The 19490-nt window shown below is 38.6% G+C and overlaps 1 protein-coding gene across 1 annotated transcript in view; it reads right to left on the minus strand.

The window, feature by feature from the left end:
• Nucleotides 1–940: 940 nt before the first annotated feature.
• Nucleotides 941–19490, minus strand: part of cxxc4 (CXXC finger 4) — a 37552-nt gene continuing 19002 nt past the window's right edge. The window contains exon 3 of the mRNA XM_028016248.1: nt 941–3683. Within this exon, the coding sequence (XP_027872049.1) occupies nt 3639–3683 (45 nt within the window). The 3' untranslated portion in view covers nt 941–3638. The remainder of the gene's footprint in view (nt 3684–19490) is intronic.

Genomic DNA, 19490 nt, shown 5'->3' on the forward strand with positions numbered 1-19490 from the left:
CTCCACCCTGTCAAACCAAGAAACTGAACATTACCTCTGGGGCCCGAGGACTTACAGAATTCCAGTTTCAGAGCGAGGAGTGGGAGGTGAGGGAAGGATTAGAGAGGAGCTGTCTCTGATGTTATTTAATCTCAGAGGCCAGGGAGCGAGCCAGCCGGAGCACTCCTGATGCACATCATCAGCCGCTGATGACCAGCCAGGAAGATTGGGTGCCTCAGATGCTACATCGCAGCCAAACGCCCCCACTGCAGAGCACCGTCTTCCTGTCCAGCTCTAACCAGTCGGCAGCTCAATTTGGCTGATGGCAAGCGTGCTCAGTCAGGGGAGAAGTCGGTCCCGGATGATTTCCTCCTTCTCTGCTCGCCTCTCCTCGAGGCTGACACCCCTCCCCACCTCAGCCATCGTCCAAATGTGCTTCTGTCCTCCCTTTCCCTCCCACTGCTGCCCCCCCACCTCCTCCCTCAGCATTATTACACCCCCCCCCCCCCTTTTCCTCGATACTCAAACACCCTGCCATCACTCAGTTGCTCACGTTATCTCAGGAGCCTGTCTTGCTTCACCCTCCCACCTTACCAGCCACCCTCCTCTCTTTTGCTTCCTGGCATCCCTCCATCCCACCCATCCTCATCCCCCCCAAGAGCATTCCAGCGTGACAAACCACACGGGATTTCACAAGTCCTTTAAAGTCTGCTGCCTCTGGGAACCGCTCGTCTTCATGCAACATTTTAGTATTCGAGGGAATACGTGACTGGGGAGGTAACCAAAGCTGTTACATTTCTACTGTCTCCTTCAGATTGTTATTGTTGGGGATACGTTCCAGCCGCATAGAAAGCCGCCATCGGAGGATCTTTGATGATTGTTCTTCTCATCTATTAAATTTGTCTTTATTTCCATCTTGTGTATCAAATATTTTCCGTCCAAATAAATATTTTTTCTTTACTGAAGCTCTTTTTTTTATTATTTTAACACATAAAAGCATCACAACAACAATATACAAATTCTTAGTAATCTTTAAAACCAAAAACACATTTACACATGCAACAATAGGGTTTCAGACAATGAGTAACTTATTGAATAACTTTGTTTTTTGGAATGTTTTAATGCCGCTTTGCAGTAGACTGGACTGCTGTTTTACTCCACTGAAGAAAAGTCCAGACTATACTTTAGCTTCAGAGCAAAATCTGTCTACCATTCCGCATTTAATTCCAGATTTTCCACCGTAGTTTACAGTACTTCTCTGGGATTTCTTCCAGCTTTCATATTAACCTTCAGTGACCCCAAACAAAACGGTACCAAAAAGATATAACAACTGGTGTAGTTTTGTGAGAAATAAAAGGTTGAATTATCTAGGGGAATATGACCTTCTGTCAGCATTTAAGTATCAGGTGCTGATACTAACAATTAGAAGTGCAGCTCACTAATGCAGGACAATGTGCCCTGTTCTGGAGAGTGTCCACACAAGTCAGTCCCCATGCCTGCTGCCGCCTTCACACTGGTATAAGTGGTTTTAACATTACACACACAAAAAAACTGCTGGGTTATTTCTTAACTCAATTGTTGAAACAAAAGTTGAATGGTTTTAGAAAATCAGAAATCATGACCCAAGTTTCATAGGCTGGCAAAGAGATTAGATATGAGCATATAAGGAGTGTATCCAAAAAAAAAATTAAATAATTGTCTAAAAACCTTCAGGTGTATCATTTCTAGAACATTATAATTTGCCAAAGAAAGTGCCAGTGATCAGACCTTTTGGCACTGATTGTATAGTAACGCAGTGCTGTTGCTCCCCCGAATGCTGCTGGGCCCTGCTGGTCAGAAGGCTACTACGCTTTTGATTTGCTTACAAGTAAGACAAATTTGGTTGTTTGGAAAGATTTCAGCTAATGAAAAATTAAACTGAACTGGAAATTAAAAGGTCATCACTCATCAGTATTGTTGTAGTGACATGGATCCTAACAATGTCTTTCTTTTCATTTTATTTTGTGTAAATACATGTAAACAGTGAGGCAATATTATTATTACTGTCAATATTATTATTGTTGTCAAGGTTTACATACCATGACAACCTGATTATACTGTTGATGTCAGTGCTTTGTGTTAATGATTAACACTGGAGATGAAACTTGATAACTAAATGCAATGCTAGCCCTTTAGCTGCTAAGACTGCACTTTGGCCAATCAGTTGGTCAAAAAGTGAAATTAAATAGGTAAACTGCTTTTATTATTTATCTTGATTTAACATATTTATTTCATATATGATACTCTACCGTTCAGTTTAATTTTTGAGTTTTAAGCAATTATGTACTGAGGAAAAAAGTGTCCCATATAGATTTGGTTTTTTACTTGGCACACATTTAGCCTGTTCGTTGCTAAGTAGTTAGCTCAAGCTAATGGGTATGTTCAACACACCCACTTTGACCAAAGACCTCATCATAAAATCGAATGGAGAGGTCCTTTTTATACTGTTTATATAAAGTTATCCAACAGTAGTTGCACCCCTGGTGGATTAAGCAAGTCTTAAAATAACACAAAAAGTTTTTTTTTTTCTTTTGCTTTTCTGAATATATTTCTTCTGGCTGGAAGCAAAACTAACATTTTGAAATGGCCCAGCCAATCCCCTGATTCGAATCTCATCAAAAACCTGTGGAGGGAGCTAAAGATTAGGGTTATCGTAAGGAGACCTTTTCAAACACTTGGCGCTCGTCATCAATGATATCACTGGAAATGTGCAAAAAGCTGGTCAGCAATTACAAGAGTGAGCTGATTGCTGTAATGCTGATATTTTTCCCCAATAGTTATTGGTATGAAAAAATTTTGACATTCCTTTAAATGTAAATAACATTTGCCAAATATTTTTTTTCCACAAGATTGATACTCCTCATCTGATCATTTTTAATGAAGGATGTACTGTATATCCAGGTTATAATTTATCATTTCAACCCCCTCTTTGTTATCGTTGAAACATTTGTCATTTTAACCAATCTTTTCAGTTAAAAACCTACTCCAGTGTAAAGTCACTGGAGACACCCTATTTTGTTAAATCAACCAAAGTTTAGATCACTCCGTGTTTAACCCAAGACTGTGTTAGCAAAATAATCTGAATTTAGTGTTGTTTTTTAACCCAGCAGTTTTTAGAGTGTAAACAGAGTTAAAAGACAATCCTAGAATATGACTCAGTTTGGGGAATAAATGTTACTGAAATGTGAATATGAGGAATGATCAATAGGCTCAGTTATTGCTCCAGAGTGACAGGTGTTTGTTTGATAATTGATTCTTGTGGCCTCTTCGTTTTGTCAGATTCAGTGTGTTTGTATGATTGTCTGTTTGAGTTCTTTACACAGGGCTGGCTGTAAAACCTACAGCCACGACACTGAAAACACATTCATAGACACCAAAAATATACATAATGATACTGTCAAAAGGTACAATAATTACACAGGAAAAAAGGAAATTACAGAGTTAAAACAACACCATTATGTTTTTGTTTATCTTTGTGTCTGTCCACTTTTTCTCCTTGCGTCCTCTTCAAAAATGTTTGGGCCGCGCTACGTGCTGTGTGTCCATGAAATTCTCCTGGCAGACAGTCAAGAGTCCTGCCTGTCTTCCTGCTGCTGGATGGAGGTCCACTTCTCATTTTTCTAAAAGAACCACCGAAAAGCTTCCCCGTTGTTTACCGGCGTCCTCTGTGAGAGACAAAATGTGAAGAAGGAGGTTTTAATTTGTGGGCTCTGAGGTCAAGTGAAGGTCAAAAGCAGGAAGCCTTCAGAAATTTCAAACGCAATTGAAAGCAGAGTTTTTTTTGTTTGTTTTTTTTATTAATTCAACAATTAGAAACAGTCTGAGTAAAGTAAAAACCCTGAAGGCACTTGAAGCCCGACCACCAAGTGTTCCATCAGAGAGCCAGCCAAGGTGATTACATGCACGTCCCACCCACACCCAAATAATCATTACGCTGGATGAAACATTTGATACAAATTCCCATGGAGCAACAATGAGGCATTTAATTACTGTGAGCTGGAGCCGCAGTGAGGGGGAACAGAGCATCATTTCAATTTGAGCCCGCACCAGCAGTTGCCCCACCTCCTTCTCTCTAAAAACCTCCATGCCGCGTGTCCTGAAACTCATTTAGAAGTCAGAGACGTGAAATACCAGAGTCTCCTACCAATCCCCGTGACCAATTAGCATATTTTTTTGTATGTGTGAGAGTGTGTGAGGGAAGAGGGTTAACAGAGGGGAAATGGTGCATAATCACAACTAAAATCATTTTAGCTTTAGGAAGGGGCAATTTGACATTTTAATACCAAGTGTCATTGGTGGCTCCTTAAAGGCTGATGACGGCTGTAGCATTATCCTTGAGTTCACAGGCTGTTGACCAAGCATACTTGCTAACCTCGTTTGTTTTCTGCTTGGTATTTAGGGTTTGATGAGACTGCTCTTTAGTGTAATCAATGCAGTTTGAGCTGTACTGTATGTGTGACTGCAAATTAAAAGGTATTCAAAGTTCTTAAATTACTATTACACAAAAAAAATTAAAAGTTGTGATGTTGGAAAATTTGGTTTACGTGAATCTTATATGTTTTATTTCTGATTATCAAAGGTCAGCTTCTAAAATACACCTCTGAGATAATGTTTGTTAAAATGGATCAAAGAAAGTGTTTTATTTGTGACCTAAACTTGTAACTTTGCATAGAGCAAACTTGCAAGTTTTAGATTCATTTTAGATTAATTTTGAGCAGTGCCAGTCATTGTACAAAACAACTAAGTTAGACACAACTTTATTAATTAATATTCAGTCATTTTTCCCACTAAATAAATGTACCCAAATTACAATCTGCATTTTTCTTAAATCTTATGGAGTGAGAAGCTACTGCAACAGAAGGTTACTTATTTCTGTGATTGGCACTGCAACTATGCAACTAAATCCTAAAATTAATTAACCGGAGCAACAGCAAAAATAATGTCTGCACACATCTTCTCTGATCATGATACCTCCGACAAATCATCCTGGGTAACACATCCCACTACTTGTGAAAGAGTTAAGACTGGATCAGTCTTAACTCTGACACTGCGGCTGTGTCAGTTTCTTTAAAAAGCAGTTCTTCCAAGACACAACTTACAACTGTCTGTTCAAATGGACAACAAAAGCTCCTCACATATTTCGAGTGCATACATTCTGTAAAAACCATTTACCATATATTCACAACATATTAACCAATTATTATTATCCTTCCAAGTGAGTAACAGAGGAGCCCAGAGCAGCAGGGGCCCATCGTCACCAATTTAAATCCATGAGGGAAATGAAACACCATCTTATTTGAAGCAGTCAAGATGTTCTCACACATCTAATGTCGACCTTTTTTACTCTTCTTTTTTTTTTAACCTAATAGCAATGAGCTGATTATTGCTGCATGTCACTGTGACTCTATTCATTTACATCTGTCACTTTCTATGCAGTTTAATAAATTACTATGTGAATTTTGCTTGTTTTTTACAGAGGCAGAATAACAGAAAGGATGTCTCAGTGACATGAATAAAAGGAACTGTCTAGACATTTTTTGAAATCTTCTAAAGTATGACGAAAGAAAAAATATTTTATGGATAGATTTTCTTCCGTAGAGAGATGTGGCTGCATTGTTACTCTAGTTTAATATATGCTGTAGTGGCTTTAACATTTTAGTAAGGAGGCAACAAGATCTTGTGACACAAGATGTCGAGATATTGAAACAATATTTCTCTGCAAAAAAAGTTCCGTCTCCAGAACCGCTCTGAATTTGCTGGCAATGAGTGATTTTATGTATTTAAGGGAGTTCAAGCTATTATTAAGATGCTACTGTATTGTATGTCTGTTATTTTAAAACAAGTTATTTGAGCTGGACTGTGTACTGACTCTTGTACTGAAGAAGGAAAGGAAGTAGTTGAGTTCTTGCTCTGTAGTGTTGAAGGACCAATCTAAGACTGCTCTTTTGACAACACCAGCTAGCTAACAACAGTCAGTTACACTGAAGAAACTTTTATCACTTTTTAAGCTTTTGAGGGGAAGCATTTTCAGTAGTCTGTTGAAAAAATGTGGTTTCCCAAAGAAACATTCCTATGCCTTCATTATTTATCTTTTTCATCTTTATTTCACCGCATGTTGCATAACGTTATAATGTAGGATTACTGTTATATTTCAGATCAGCCTTCAACACCACCAACCCAAACATCCTCCACCCAAAGCTAATCCAGTTCACAGTGACTGTCAGTAGATCATCAGCTTCCTAACTGACCAGCAGCAACAGGTGAAAAGCATCTTATCTCAAACAAGAGCCAATAACACTGGCACACCCCAGCAGTTTTCTCTAGCTTTTCCTGTTCTCTATTTACATAAATTACTCAGGATGTAACTCTTAAAATTTGCATTTGACACCATTGTTACTGGTCCTCTCCAGGACAGTGATGGTTCACTGGTGCTGTCAGAACCACCCAGAGCTAAACCCACTAAAGACCATAGAGATGACAGTGGACTTCCTCCCATCACCATTCTCAACACTACTACTATTGATCATTTCCATTTCATAGCAACCACCCTTTCTTGGGACTTGAGCCCTCAAACTTAGACACTCTATTCTATGTGTGTAGACAACTCAAGATGTACAACCTTCCCCAAGAGCCAATGGTCATCATCTACACTACCATTGTTCAGTCTGTCCTGTGTTTATCCTTCACTGTGTGGCTCATCCACAAAGCAGGACAAGTCCAAACTACAACAAACATTAGGTCTGTGGAGAGGATCATAAGGGCTCACATTCCCTCCATCCAGGACTAAGGGTGTAGGGACAGGAAAATGGCAGCTAACATCTTTGCAGACCCCACACATCCTGGACACAAAGTAATATTTTACTTCAGGTTTGTGTTACAGTGCACTATTTGTTAAAACACCAGCCACCACAGAGACGGTTTCTGTAAACAGTAAAAACATTACAAATATTAAAACTTAAATATCTTAGAATATGAAAGATATTTAGTGCGAAACAGAGCTTTGCACTTTCTCTAAAAATAAACACTGACATATTGAGAAAGTTCTGAACAATTTGTTCCAGACAATCATAACAGTGAACATACAATGAGTGGTAAGCCGTTAACAATGCTGAAGTCAACTTCACTTTAGAGTTAAATTTTGGATTGATAACAATGTCTTTACATTTTATGTAGAATGGTAGACAATACAAATAATTTGGAAGTATTTTAAAAGTACTGTGTACTGTTAGCTGTACGGTGGCCCTGAGGTGCAAATCACTTCAGCAAATTGAAAGCACAATTACAAATCACGAAAGCACTACAACATTAACAAAATGGAAAGGGTATGTCCCAGTTGGAGACCTGAGAGATCGCTGATTGGACGACAGTGCTTTTGAACCGGAAGTTATCGCATGAGCGGGTCGACCCGTTGTTGCGATACGTTATAGCGTCCGCCATATTGAAAGTGGTTTATCTACCAGCAAGCTAATACAAGTAAATGGACCGAACTTCACAAAGTGCCATTCTGCAAAGTATTTCAAGTTAATGAATGCCACTGACACAATCTCTCACACATTATTATATATAGGAATGAAAACAAAAAACAAAAACAAAGGATGTTTCAAACTTTTTGATGTGATTTAATTGTTTTGGGGCACAATAGTTACATTTGATACAGCTGATTCTGATAAATCGTTTTTATTGATGAACACACACATACCTTTACAGTGATGTATTCATGAACATATTAACACAGTTCCATAATTCAATGTGCATTTGCTATTTCAAGATATGAATTAAAAAACCTTATGTAAAGGCAGTGGGTCCACTTTGTACAGTAAAACCGTTGAAACTTGTCCACGCAGCACGTTTTCTCCACTGCCACTGTCAAGATGGCGGTGATGTAATAGGACTCTTTGAATACATATTCATGCCTATTGTCCAATCAGCGATTTCTTAGGTCTCCAACTGGGACATACCCTTTCCGTTTCGTTAATGTTGTAGTGCTTTTGCAATTTGTAATTGTGCTTTCAATTTGCTGAAGTTGTTTGCACCTCTGGGCCACCGTACATAGCTGCTAGCAATGCTGAAGTTACCAGTTTAGATTCCTATTGGATATACACTAAAGGGCTATTTCTCAGTTTTTTATAGTGCCTCAACAGTACATTTATCATCTTTAGTTATAAGACCAAAGAAAAAATCTAAACTATATAATTATACACTCATGGGTTCAGTAAAATAGAACTTGTAGACCTAATTAGTAAAATTAATGAGAAAAGGATTTTTTTTATTTTTATTTTCAAAAAATATTGTTAAAATCTTGTTTTATCCTGATGGACCCTATATTGTGTATTATATTAAATCACGAGCTGGATGTATTGTTATACCCGTAGGACTAACTGTTATTTTCTTGTAATTAACTTATGCAAACTTGAGTTTACGTAATTTGTTTTCTGTTTAATAACTGCAAAATGATCACATCTGAATCAAAAACTAACTTACATTTTTAGCCTATTTCATATACTATAAAGAACAGAACATAACACAGTCTTTTGTATGATAAAAAATAACTAAGACAAGTTTAGCCTGTTGAATATCTTAACAACTTTCCATGACCTTTTTAGACTTTAATAAATCAGTACGGCTCTACCAGAACACCAGACAGCCAATATGCAAGCTGAATAGTCTGTCTCCCTGCCTGCCTGGACATATAGAATATTTTATCTTGCACTGGTAAAACAATGAGAAATGTGTAAATAGGAAATTATTAGGTTAATATAAAAACTTCTCAGCTGACACATTTCTCAAAATTAAAACTAGATAGACTCTGTAATTTGTAAAATTTTTAGTCCATCTGTATTGTAATTTTTCCTATCAAGGCTACTCTGAAGAGAGCAAACCTGACTAATGTGGAGGACATCTGCACCTTCCATGGTGGATCTGCAGGGGCACTTTAAAGGCTTAAACCCATTTCTGTCAGCATTGTAATGCCTGGGGAGCTGAAGCAAAGCAGAGAGTGAGGCGAGCCGAGAATGTTTATCTTGATCCATATTCTCACATTGATCAATCCCTGGTGGAAGTGCGGCTCACCAGAGACAATAATGACCCTGATCCGGGCACTCGGCATGTCTCTGTTTTGTTAAGTTCCCCGCGTTATCGATCCAGTGGGGCTCTTGAGTGCTGCTTGGATTCACTCCCAGGCCATCTCTCCTCAGCACACGGCAGTGACCAGGCACAAAGAAGGCTCAATTAGCACCGGCTCTGCGTTGTCTGCTCCCCCACCTTCAAAATCACTCCATCAGCTGGTAGAAAGGGAGGAAGGAAGAGGGGAGGGTGATGGAAAGACGGGATAGGAAAGCTAGAGAAAAAGAGAGAAATTGAACGCTTGAGGAGAAGGGAAGCGCTGACCGTGTTACCTGGGACACGGGAGCAATGCCAAGGTTTTACCTCAAATCAAGACTCTGAAGCAGCGGCTGCGCCTTATGTTAATGACGCTGCCTCTGCAGGAAAGCATACAAAACAACCCGGCTGCAACGACACACAAAGGAACACGAGACAATTTCCTGCACAGGCTGTAAATGCACACAAGAAAAAGTGGCAAACTGACTCCAGGAGACGGAAGAATTTCACTAGACCTCGAATTAACCCCACCACATCGCCACAGTAGGCAGGGTATCCTAAAGTGTCTGCCGGTGGCTCTGGGTGATAACAGCACAGTAAAACTGACATGTGGTGGAATAATTCTCCGCTGATTCTGGTGAGGCAGTGTGAGGTCTTTGGGCTGCCAAGACGCCCTGTGATCCTAACCAAACCTGGCAGGTGCCGTTAATGTTGCAGACATGTTGTCAGCTGATTTGGGCAAGGTGGTGGAGAGACATTATTGGCTCGTACGGAAGATTTGAATCATAAGCAAAGTCAAAAAAACACTAAAATGGTGCTCATATCTGCTGGGGACTTAAGCCTTCAAACGCAATCTTAAGGATCCAACCTGTGAGTCAGGTCCAAACTGTTTTCTATCCACACAAACAATAAAAATGCATGAAATGTCCTCAACCTCCCAGCCCACCGAAGCCCCGCTCTTCTTATCCCCTGCAGCCTTGGCGTCACTCTGCGCCGGGGCCAGAGATAAACCACTCAAGACGATGAGGATGATAATGGCAGACGCCGCAGCGCCTCAAAATTCAATCAGCGCCTGGACGTCAATGCGGATGAGTGTAAAAGTGAAATATGTTCGCCAGCGTGTGTTAAAAGATGCCACACAGGGCTCAGAGAAACAACAGCGAGAGATGTGGAGGGCCATGAGGGAAAAAGAAAAGAAAAGGAGAGAGAGAAAGAGAGGGGGAGCAAGAGAAAAATGAATATAATGTGTTTCAACTGCTCTGCTTCCCAGCACAATCCCACTGGCATTTTGAGCAGCGCTACTTTAACCACAGACTGTGAATAAATTACCCTTTTGAACTCAGGGTGATTGCAAATGTGCCCCGGTTTCTCTTGAGACATGTCTGGCACTAACCCTCAGCCAGCCTTGTCACAAAGGCCCCTTCACTGCCTCCCCTCCCGCCTTCCCTCCCTCCCTTCTACAGTACAGGGCATACACACAGGCAGGCATAACATCATGAAACTTTTAATTTCCTGTAATTGCTGATGAATTTTCTATTTCTTTCCCAGCTATAAAAGGTGCATTTCCATAGCGAGAAGCTTTTCCAGGATTCAGGGTAAAATTCTGGGACCATTTTGCCCTTTTGTTTTGAGAGCAGGGACCAGAGCCAAATCAGACTGCCAGGGTACAAATAGGGCCAGGTAGAGAGGTAGCACATTTTTCTTAAAAGAAATTTTCACTGCACCTCGTAGTTGTACCTAACACCCTGAAATTGCCCTGTGTGTCTTTAAGAAGCTCCTGCTCTTCCCAACAATCCTCTCTCAGAACAATGCTTCTCCATGTTGTAGATTGATGTTTACAACCGTTCACAGGAATGTTGTAGTTTGAATAATAAACTCAACACTTCCTCCTGAGGTTTGCTAATTTCTGCAGCCACTAGTCTGGTGGAGCTATGTGGGGAAGGGGTGATCTGTGAGGTGCTTGGCTCAGGACTGAATCTCCAAAGAGGAGCATTGTGGAAATAGGCTGCGCTTTTCTTTTCTTTGTCCCTAAAAAAAAAAATCAAATCCAAACATCATTTTCTTGATACTTGATGTTGCACATTAGCCACCAAAAAACTTTTTTATTTGTATTAATTAGAATGGTAGACTCAAGGGTTTGTCAATCAAATCACTGGTTAAAGCAATGATTTGTGTCTGATGGGAAATGACATTATAACATTCTATAAAGCTCAAAAAAGTCAATTTTGCATAATTTATTTTCTCTCCCCAACACCCAGTGGGTACACATTTCAACAACATTTGGAGAGACAGCATTTAGCTTTTTAGCCATAACTATTATGAAAAAAAATAAAATAAATAATAATAATAATAATAATAATAAATGAATTGGTCTGATTTTAATTGAAAGTAGAAGTCATTTATGTGGTTGGCCGACAGTTGGATCATAAAGTGGAAATGCCCATAACTGATGAACAGGGTACAATAAAAGGTTACAAGAAGTTCCAATATAATTCTCTTATCCCCATTTAGCTTTTTGTTTCAAGGTGCTATGCTATATAAAGGAGTTATAAAGTTATAGTTTCAAACGGTTATCATTTCTCTCATTACCTTTCCTATGGTTTAAAGACATTTTAGGAATTTTATGCTTATATTCAAAGCCAGGATAAATCCAGACCCCTGGAACTGAGCCCCTTACCTCCCCTAAATGTACTCCCAGGCATTGTAATGGACTAAATATAATTGTGCAGGGCCTTGGCAACATGATTTAGGTCATTTACATGCTTCAAGATTACAAAGGGAGGAAAAAGATGGAAACATACAGAAAAAGGAGTACATACAAAGAGACAATGGGAACAATCAATAAAGAATCAACATTCTCAAAATTATACCAACAAACAAACTGTTGTTGTTGCCAGCTGACTGCTTACGTCCAGTCAGAGGGCAGAAATAAAGACACTTACAAATATTTGTAATACTGAGTGCAGAAAGTACAGGAGCTAGATTAAGCTAGAAGTGGCTCATGTGTGAAGCGGCTGCCTGCAGGCTGGTTACTGGAACAGGTAGTCTAACGAAATTACCATCCAACAGCAGTTTGTTACTCTGGTGTGACTCTAGAAACATTTAGAAAGGCAAGAATCTAGAGAATTCTGCGCAATAAATTCATTGGTATAGTTGTAGTAATCAATATATCATTTAAGCAGCAGCAGAAGTAAGTTTAATTTTTTTTTTTGTTTGAAATTGAAGCAGTTTTTGTGAAAAATGTTTGCATAAATACGAAGACAGTACAATATTTTTACTCTCAAGATTTCTTGCAAATGCTTACACTGTAATAATTTGTCAACAATCTAAATAAAAGTGGAAGATAATATAGAGATTTGGGAGCTGCAGAAGGGAGGAAAGGAATTTCAGTGAGTAACATTAAGCAGGTTGAATAGGAGCCAGCGGGAGTGAGCCAATGTGTTCCCAAATGCTCATTATAACTCATGGCCCATACATTACTGTGACAATGTCCATTATTTATTAGACTCCACACTGGGAAAGAGCCCAGTTTTTATGACCACAGTCGCCTGACAGGCTGCAACCAAAATAAAAATAATCACCACTGTCACACACACGCAGATTGTTCGACACTTCTTAGTCATTGGCACTGAAAGTTCAGTCTGCAATCATTCCAGAGTGGTCAAATGACACCATGCTTTTATTGATTTCAACTTGTTTTTACAGCAGAAAACTGGGAAGAGACAAGAATTAATTTGTTTCATCAGTCAGTCGGGGAGGACTATGATAGCAAGCCAATCATTCACGACCGACCTCCAGCGCTGATCGAGCGGTAGTGGTGCTGCTGGGAGGGGCTCTGGGGTGCAGTCACCCTTAACTGATGTGTTTTACATATCCTGTCACTTTATTCTGCAAAAATATTGGGGCGTTGCCGAGCTCAAATGTGGAAGGTATCGCAATCCATCACCTGGAGAGCTCACCGGTGCTGGTGGGAGGGGGTTGAAATCTCATCTGGAGCCTTGTCACTGGTATCCCAGCCACCCGAAGGCCATTTATGAGAGGCTCTTCTCCAAGGCCGCCTTCGCGGTGGGACTCATCTAGGCGTTCACGTGACGGTGGCCAAAATGCAGCATCACACCAAAGCACTGACAGACTCTGCTTTGGTAGTAAATTCAGGCCTTTGACAAACAGTTTAAAGGAAGCTATTCAGTAAGGGAAGCAGTTTCAATTATGAAAAAAGTTGCTAAAAATCACTGAATGACCTCCACAAAAACAATTGTACATTTGTAAGTTGATTGTATTAACATGAAAATATTTTTTCAGTTTGTTACCTGCAAAAGTGATTCAAAGAGACATTTTTTTTTATCAGTTAAATAATTTTTACTTGTTTTTCATTAATAAAACTTGAAGATTTTTTTAACAGAGCATTTTTTATTTGTTTTTGCTGTACAATCTACATTAGCAACATCCTGGCAAATTTTTAGGGTGTAATAGCTTAGCTTGGAAGTCACCTAATCTACAACAATTCTAAATCACAGGGCACTATCAAAAATCTAAACTAAAAACTGTATTGTATTAGATAAGCATGGGATGATAAGACAATTTTTATGATACACCTTGAGAAAAAATAACACACCTTCATGCCATTTAGTAAGAATCTGACAGAGCATCCAACTTGATAAACGGCATGATAGACAATATTTGTCTGACAATAATGTAGTGGAGGTGGTTACAATTAAGCTTTTAAGGTTGCCCTAGTGCCAGAAAAAATATTGAATTTGGTTCCTTTATGTGTTCATAAATAGAAAATGATTTCATTTATATGATATATTATTTAAGGAATCTGTTTGAGTGTAGAATTACCACACGTCTGTTTTCTTGCTAAAGCCCCCTTTCTGTCTGTCTGTTTTTTTTCTTCCAACAAGAGGTCAAATCTATCTTGTTTTACAGTGACTAAACAGTCACAAAGCCAAATTCAAGTTTGTTATTTAAAGCTATGCTTTTTATTATCTCTCAGCATGTTAGGGTTTAAACGAGAGAGGATGAAATGCAGCTCAAGCACAACAAATTCTGTGAAATGGCCTTTTAGTGTAGAATCAATACGGACATATGTGAAGCAAATGCTAAGTGTAGCATCATCGTTGGACAGCAGTGCTTTAGTAACAAGCACTGTGAGCAAACTGTCAACACTGAAGAGTAAAGTGTTAACTATTATGATTTGTAGCTGCAAGTTTTAAAGATATACATCCCTTCATATCTGAGGCTCCAGCTAATCATTCACACTTATTTAAATATTGTACCATTTCACTGCAACACTGTCTCATCACAGCCCTCACATTAATGTAAAAAATAAATAAGAGATGCATAACATTGTCTAATTTCTTTTGTTCCAGATGAAAAAAATCTATTATTACTGGTATAGTAATGTTTTTATTTCATTCATCATTTATTTGTTATTCTGATTCTCAAACACAGACCAAAAAACAGAAATGCATAATCAACACTCACCAAAGTTAGTAGTAGTTTTCAAGTGCTAGATATGCTCCTCACATTGTAGAGCAAAACAAGGTGAACAGCCCACTATGAGGTCTAAATTAGTCAGGGTATCATCTCTGGTTACCAGCCTGCAGCCCCTTGCTCAGGCATGCTTCTCTTAGGCTATGAGCAACAGCTGCAGGAGCGGCAACACCACACTACTCTGTCCTCTACATTGCAGTCCTACTTGGATGAAATACAGTGAAAAATGTTTAAACCTCCCATTATTTCAACATGTTTTGGTTCCAAGGAGCCAGACTATCTTGTAATCTTCTAAGGTGGTCATAACACAAAACTGTCAAAGCTTTCTTATCTTTGATTGCTTATGAAAAATCAACCAAAGTCCAAATAAAAACAATCTATTTGGACTTTGGTTGATTTTTCACAATTGTTTTTCTCCAATCTGACCATCACAGCATCTTTGCAATTAGTACTTGAAGAGAAAGTGGCCAAGTGCAAAGTGGGCTGTAATAATCTAACTACCATAGATTAAAAGTATCTGAAAGTCAGGACCTTAAAAATATTCATGCAGAAACCAGCAATATTAACTATTTACAGTTTGCCATGTTTTCATCTAAGAGCTTTTCAGGATACTTTTTGTTGGAACTAAGATGCTATTTTATGTCTGCCGTCTGTGGTCTTCTGAGTTTTTCATAGATTAAATGCAGAGAGGGAAGAAATTATACCTCTGTGACAAGTAATGTTTATAATAAGGAACTGCCTAAAGATAGGTTCTTTGCTAAGTCGTCTGTTGCGCAGACACAACACAGGTTTGTTCCATTTTCCTCTTTGGTCCGTCAGCATTAGGTGGCTCAATTCCACTGAAAAAGCTCCAGAACTGCTGAGAAACATTTCAAGGCAGCCCGACTCCTTGGAAACAAACATTGTCTTTATTCACATCCCATTCACATCTGTGCATCCCAAGTGAACACAGTCAATGTGTAGATGTCCGCTGATAAGAGATCTATAAGTGTCCTTATTACGCCTCGGTACCATGATGTGGCTACAATGCAACGCCTAGCCTTGAACAAGCCATCCTTTCAAGCAAATCTAGCTAAGTGTACTGCGGATGTTTGTGAGTAATGAGGAATTTGGGTGATTTTTGCTGACTAGGCATTTATGGATGGTGGGAGGAATGGCTTATGATGGTGTGCTTAAGAGCTATGGCTGGGGGAGGAGGGGTGGTCACAGGGGGGAGATTAGGCTGAGGGGCAATGAAGGAAAACCCAAATCCATCTCCATCTCAGAACCATCCTAAAGCAGATTACTTACTTCAGCGGCAGAGAAAGAGAGAGAGAGGGGGCAGCAGATAAACGAGGAGGCAGTGAACGAGAGAGCAATTAGCCTAGATGCAATTTCGGCACAGTCCCCTGACTTGATATTTGACCTTTAGTAAGAGTCTCGCCAAATATCGCCCGCGAAGCGCCGACAGACCATATGGCAAAGTGCTGCTGGAGGCTGAGATCAGTGTGACTCGCAGCCTCTGTACGGTAATGGGAGGGAATGTAATTACAGCGCACTATTCCTGTAGGACGTATATTTCGCTAGCCCGCAATAGGAGTGGCTTTGCATTAAGTGGGCAATGAAATGGAATGGACCCGGTATTTCTGAGCCTGAACTGAAAAATGACTCTTTACGAGCCAGATAGAGAGAGAATACTTTGTTTAAAAAAGTCCTGAAATCCAAGCTAAGAAAGAAAGCAGCTGAACCACAATAAGTAATGTCACAGCAGAAATGTGTCAGTTGCTGGCAATGGCAGAACCCCCGCTGAGTCAGATACACCACAGTTAGGAGAACAGGTTTAAAGCCAGAGATAAGAGAGGACAAAATGCATGCAGACACCAACCAGTACAACTCAAAAAAGCCCTAAAACTTAGACATCAACAGGATAATTAACAAATGAGGATGTAAACAGATCCTTTACAAAAGATATACATGACCTTTAAGAGTTTTGTTAGAGTTTTGTATTGGTGAAGATTGGTGAAAATAATATGGCATATATTTGTTCTTATTACTACATTCAAATTGTATGCAGTTTCTGTTATAATTATCTATGAATATGCATATTAATATGCAGTTGTAGAGAATATGCTCTGCAATTCCATTATTTACCTTAAAAATAAATAGGTAATTTGGTTATATCTAGTGTTTAGCTATTACATTAATTGTGTAGCTTAACATAACATTATTGATGAACTTTCCTCAGTTGAATATCACACTCCCCTCAAAATTTTTTGACATCCCCAGGAAAAAGGTATAAAAAGACCCAAAAATGAAATTATCTTCTACTTTACTAGAATAATCCCACACAAAAAAATCAAACCGTCAATCTCGCTACATTTATTCAGCGAGGACAACAATCTATTGAGAGGATTTTTACTAAATCAGCAGTTCAGTAGTTAACATTTATTCGTTGATTGACAAATGTAACTGGAGGATTTTTGTCATTTACACTTCACTGTACAGAACTTTTAATTAGAAATCCATGACTTTCTGTCTGTATATTATAGGCCCATTTTTCATAGTACTTTTCAAAGTGGAAAAGAAAAGAGAACATGATATTCAAGTCACATCTATGTACATTTACCTGTATAAATTGGGATATTGCTATGAAAAAATAACCACTTAGCTAAACAAGCCCACGATAATAATAATAAAAAACGATTATTTCAACAAGAATTGTGATTTAAACTGGGAAACTGAGCTGGAAAAAAGGATAAAAAACACATTTTCAGACATTTTTAGACATCTTTTTCATAATTAGCAACAACTGTTGAGAGTCTTGTATTAATCATTTAGTACTAGTGCAAAATAGGTAAAGAATACATGCATTTCAAATATTACAATTTTTAAATATTTTTCTATTCATCTATTCATTTCAGTTGTATTTTTATTCCTTAAGAGTCAGTCAGTAACAAAAGAACAGATGGGATGTGTGTGCCTTTCAGTTTTCAAACCAAGATCCCCATCTCTCTCTGGTGACAACAAAGTAGAAAAAGTAACTCCACTACTCCGCTAACTTTCTTCTTATGCTAAACCTTCTGTGCAAATATAAAACACATATGAGAGGCAGTGTATGTAAACACCAAACTTCACACACACACGCCCACGCACGCCCATTTACACAATATTTGCCCAGTAACAAAGCCTGAGTCGTTTCTGCTCTACTTATATTCACAAAGAAGTCCCATATAACACTGAAAAATGCTTAGTAACTGTGGTATGTTGTTATGTGTGAATGTAACTTTTAAACTGTACTGAAAAACGTTACCTTACCTTAAACAGTATTTTTAAAGGCCTTTAATATTTCTCAACCATCAGAAGTTGTTTAGTAATACTATGCTTCTTATGATGCACAAACAAAAATATTTTACAAATGGTTTATTGAAATACCAAATTAGAATGAGGTTTTTAGAATATTTAAAAATGGGATTTTGATTTCTTCCTGATCTTAATTTTTACCAGAAAAAATTTGCATCCATCAATCTGGGCTGCACAAGCAGCTGCACCCTGCTACCAAGTGACCATCGTTTCTGTTGAAACTGTTGTGCTGAAGATTTTTTTTTTCCGCCAGCCAAGCTTGAAGATAGAATCACAAGTCTAGAGACCAATGCAGGTTCCTTGAGAGGTGATACAATAAGATCCAAACCCTCCTAAGGTACTGAACATAATCTGTTAAGGTGTTTTTTGATACTCTGAAACATCTACTGAAAACTTTTTGTTCTCCCCTCCTTTCTTTCTCTCCCAAACTCCAAACTATCCCCTTTAAACTATTGTTAGATCTTGAATCAATTGCTCTAACTTGTGAGAGAGCAAGTATATATATATATATATATATATATATATATATAATGAAATTACATATTTAACCACTGGTTGGCAGCAGAGCAAATGTAGGGGTCAGAATGTCTCTTTTTTCCCTTTTGCATCATTGCATATAAATATAATGTACGACAAAATAGTCTGGATAAGCCACACATACATACCCAACACACTTTACAATAAATAAAATGCATCTTAAGTTTTTCAACATAAAAGTGAGTTTTTCTACTATGCAAAAAATCTGCAGAGAAGCGTAGAAATGGATAAAAATATGTAGCTCTGATTAAGGCTGCAGCTGGTTAAAAGACTTTCACTTTGAGAAGGAAAGGAGAAAAAAAATGTGTTTGATTTTTGTAGGTTTTCTACAGGAACAATTACAGGTGAAAGGTCTCTGTGGCAGTTTTTCTGGGGGAAAGATTTGGGGATTTGGAGTCAATTTCCAACATTAAGTAGAAATATCCTTCATGTAGGTAACATCCAACCTCGGTTGTTTAAAAGATATTTGTGCTACAAATATTTTAAAATAAATTGCAGCATTATTCCAGATAATTTAATTAGTTACCTAAAATTCAGACCCATATGAATGGAGGCTGGAAGAAATCAAAGCATCACCTGTAAATTAAAGTATTTTTGTAAATAAAATAGAGTGTGGAGGTCTTTCCAAGACAGGAGATTAGGGCAGCGTGAGCAGGAAGGAAGAAAGGTGTTCTAGGACAGGCGTAAGGGAGGAGCAGTTTGGCTACCTGAGGGATCCGGTCTGGAAATCCCCAATCTCCCAGCCAAGTCGCAGCTCTTTGAACAGCGAAAGTCGTCAGCCAGCACATCGACAAACCATGTGGGTGTAACGAAGCGAGGGCTAAGCGAGGCAACATGCTGCCAGTTCTCTGAAATGTTAAATTGAAATGCAAAGTAGGAGCGGGTCGTCTTGTTTAGAGCAGATTTCTTAGCATCTGTGTGGGAGTCCTAAAACTTGGAGGGTCCACACGCAAATCTCTGCATATTTAGAGTAAATCAACATAATATTTAGGTTAGGATTG

Source organism: Xiphophorus couchianus, chromosome 5 (genome assembly GCF_001444195.1).
Source record: "Xiphophorus couchianus chromosome 5, X_couchianus-1.0, whole genome shotgun sequence".
Taxonomy (NCBI): domain Eukaryota; kingdom Metazoa; phylum Chordata; class Actinopteri; order Cyprinodontiformes; family Poeciliidae; genus Xiphophorus; species Xiphophorus couchianus.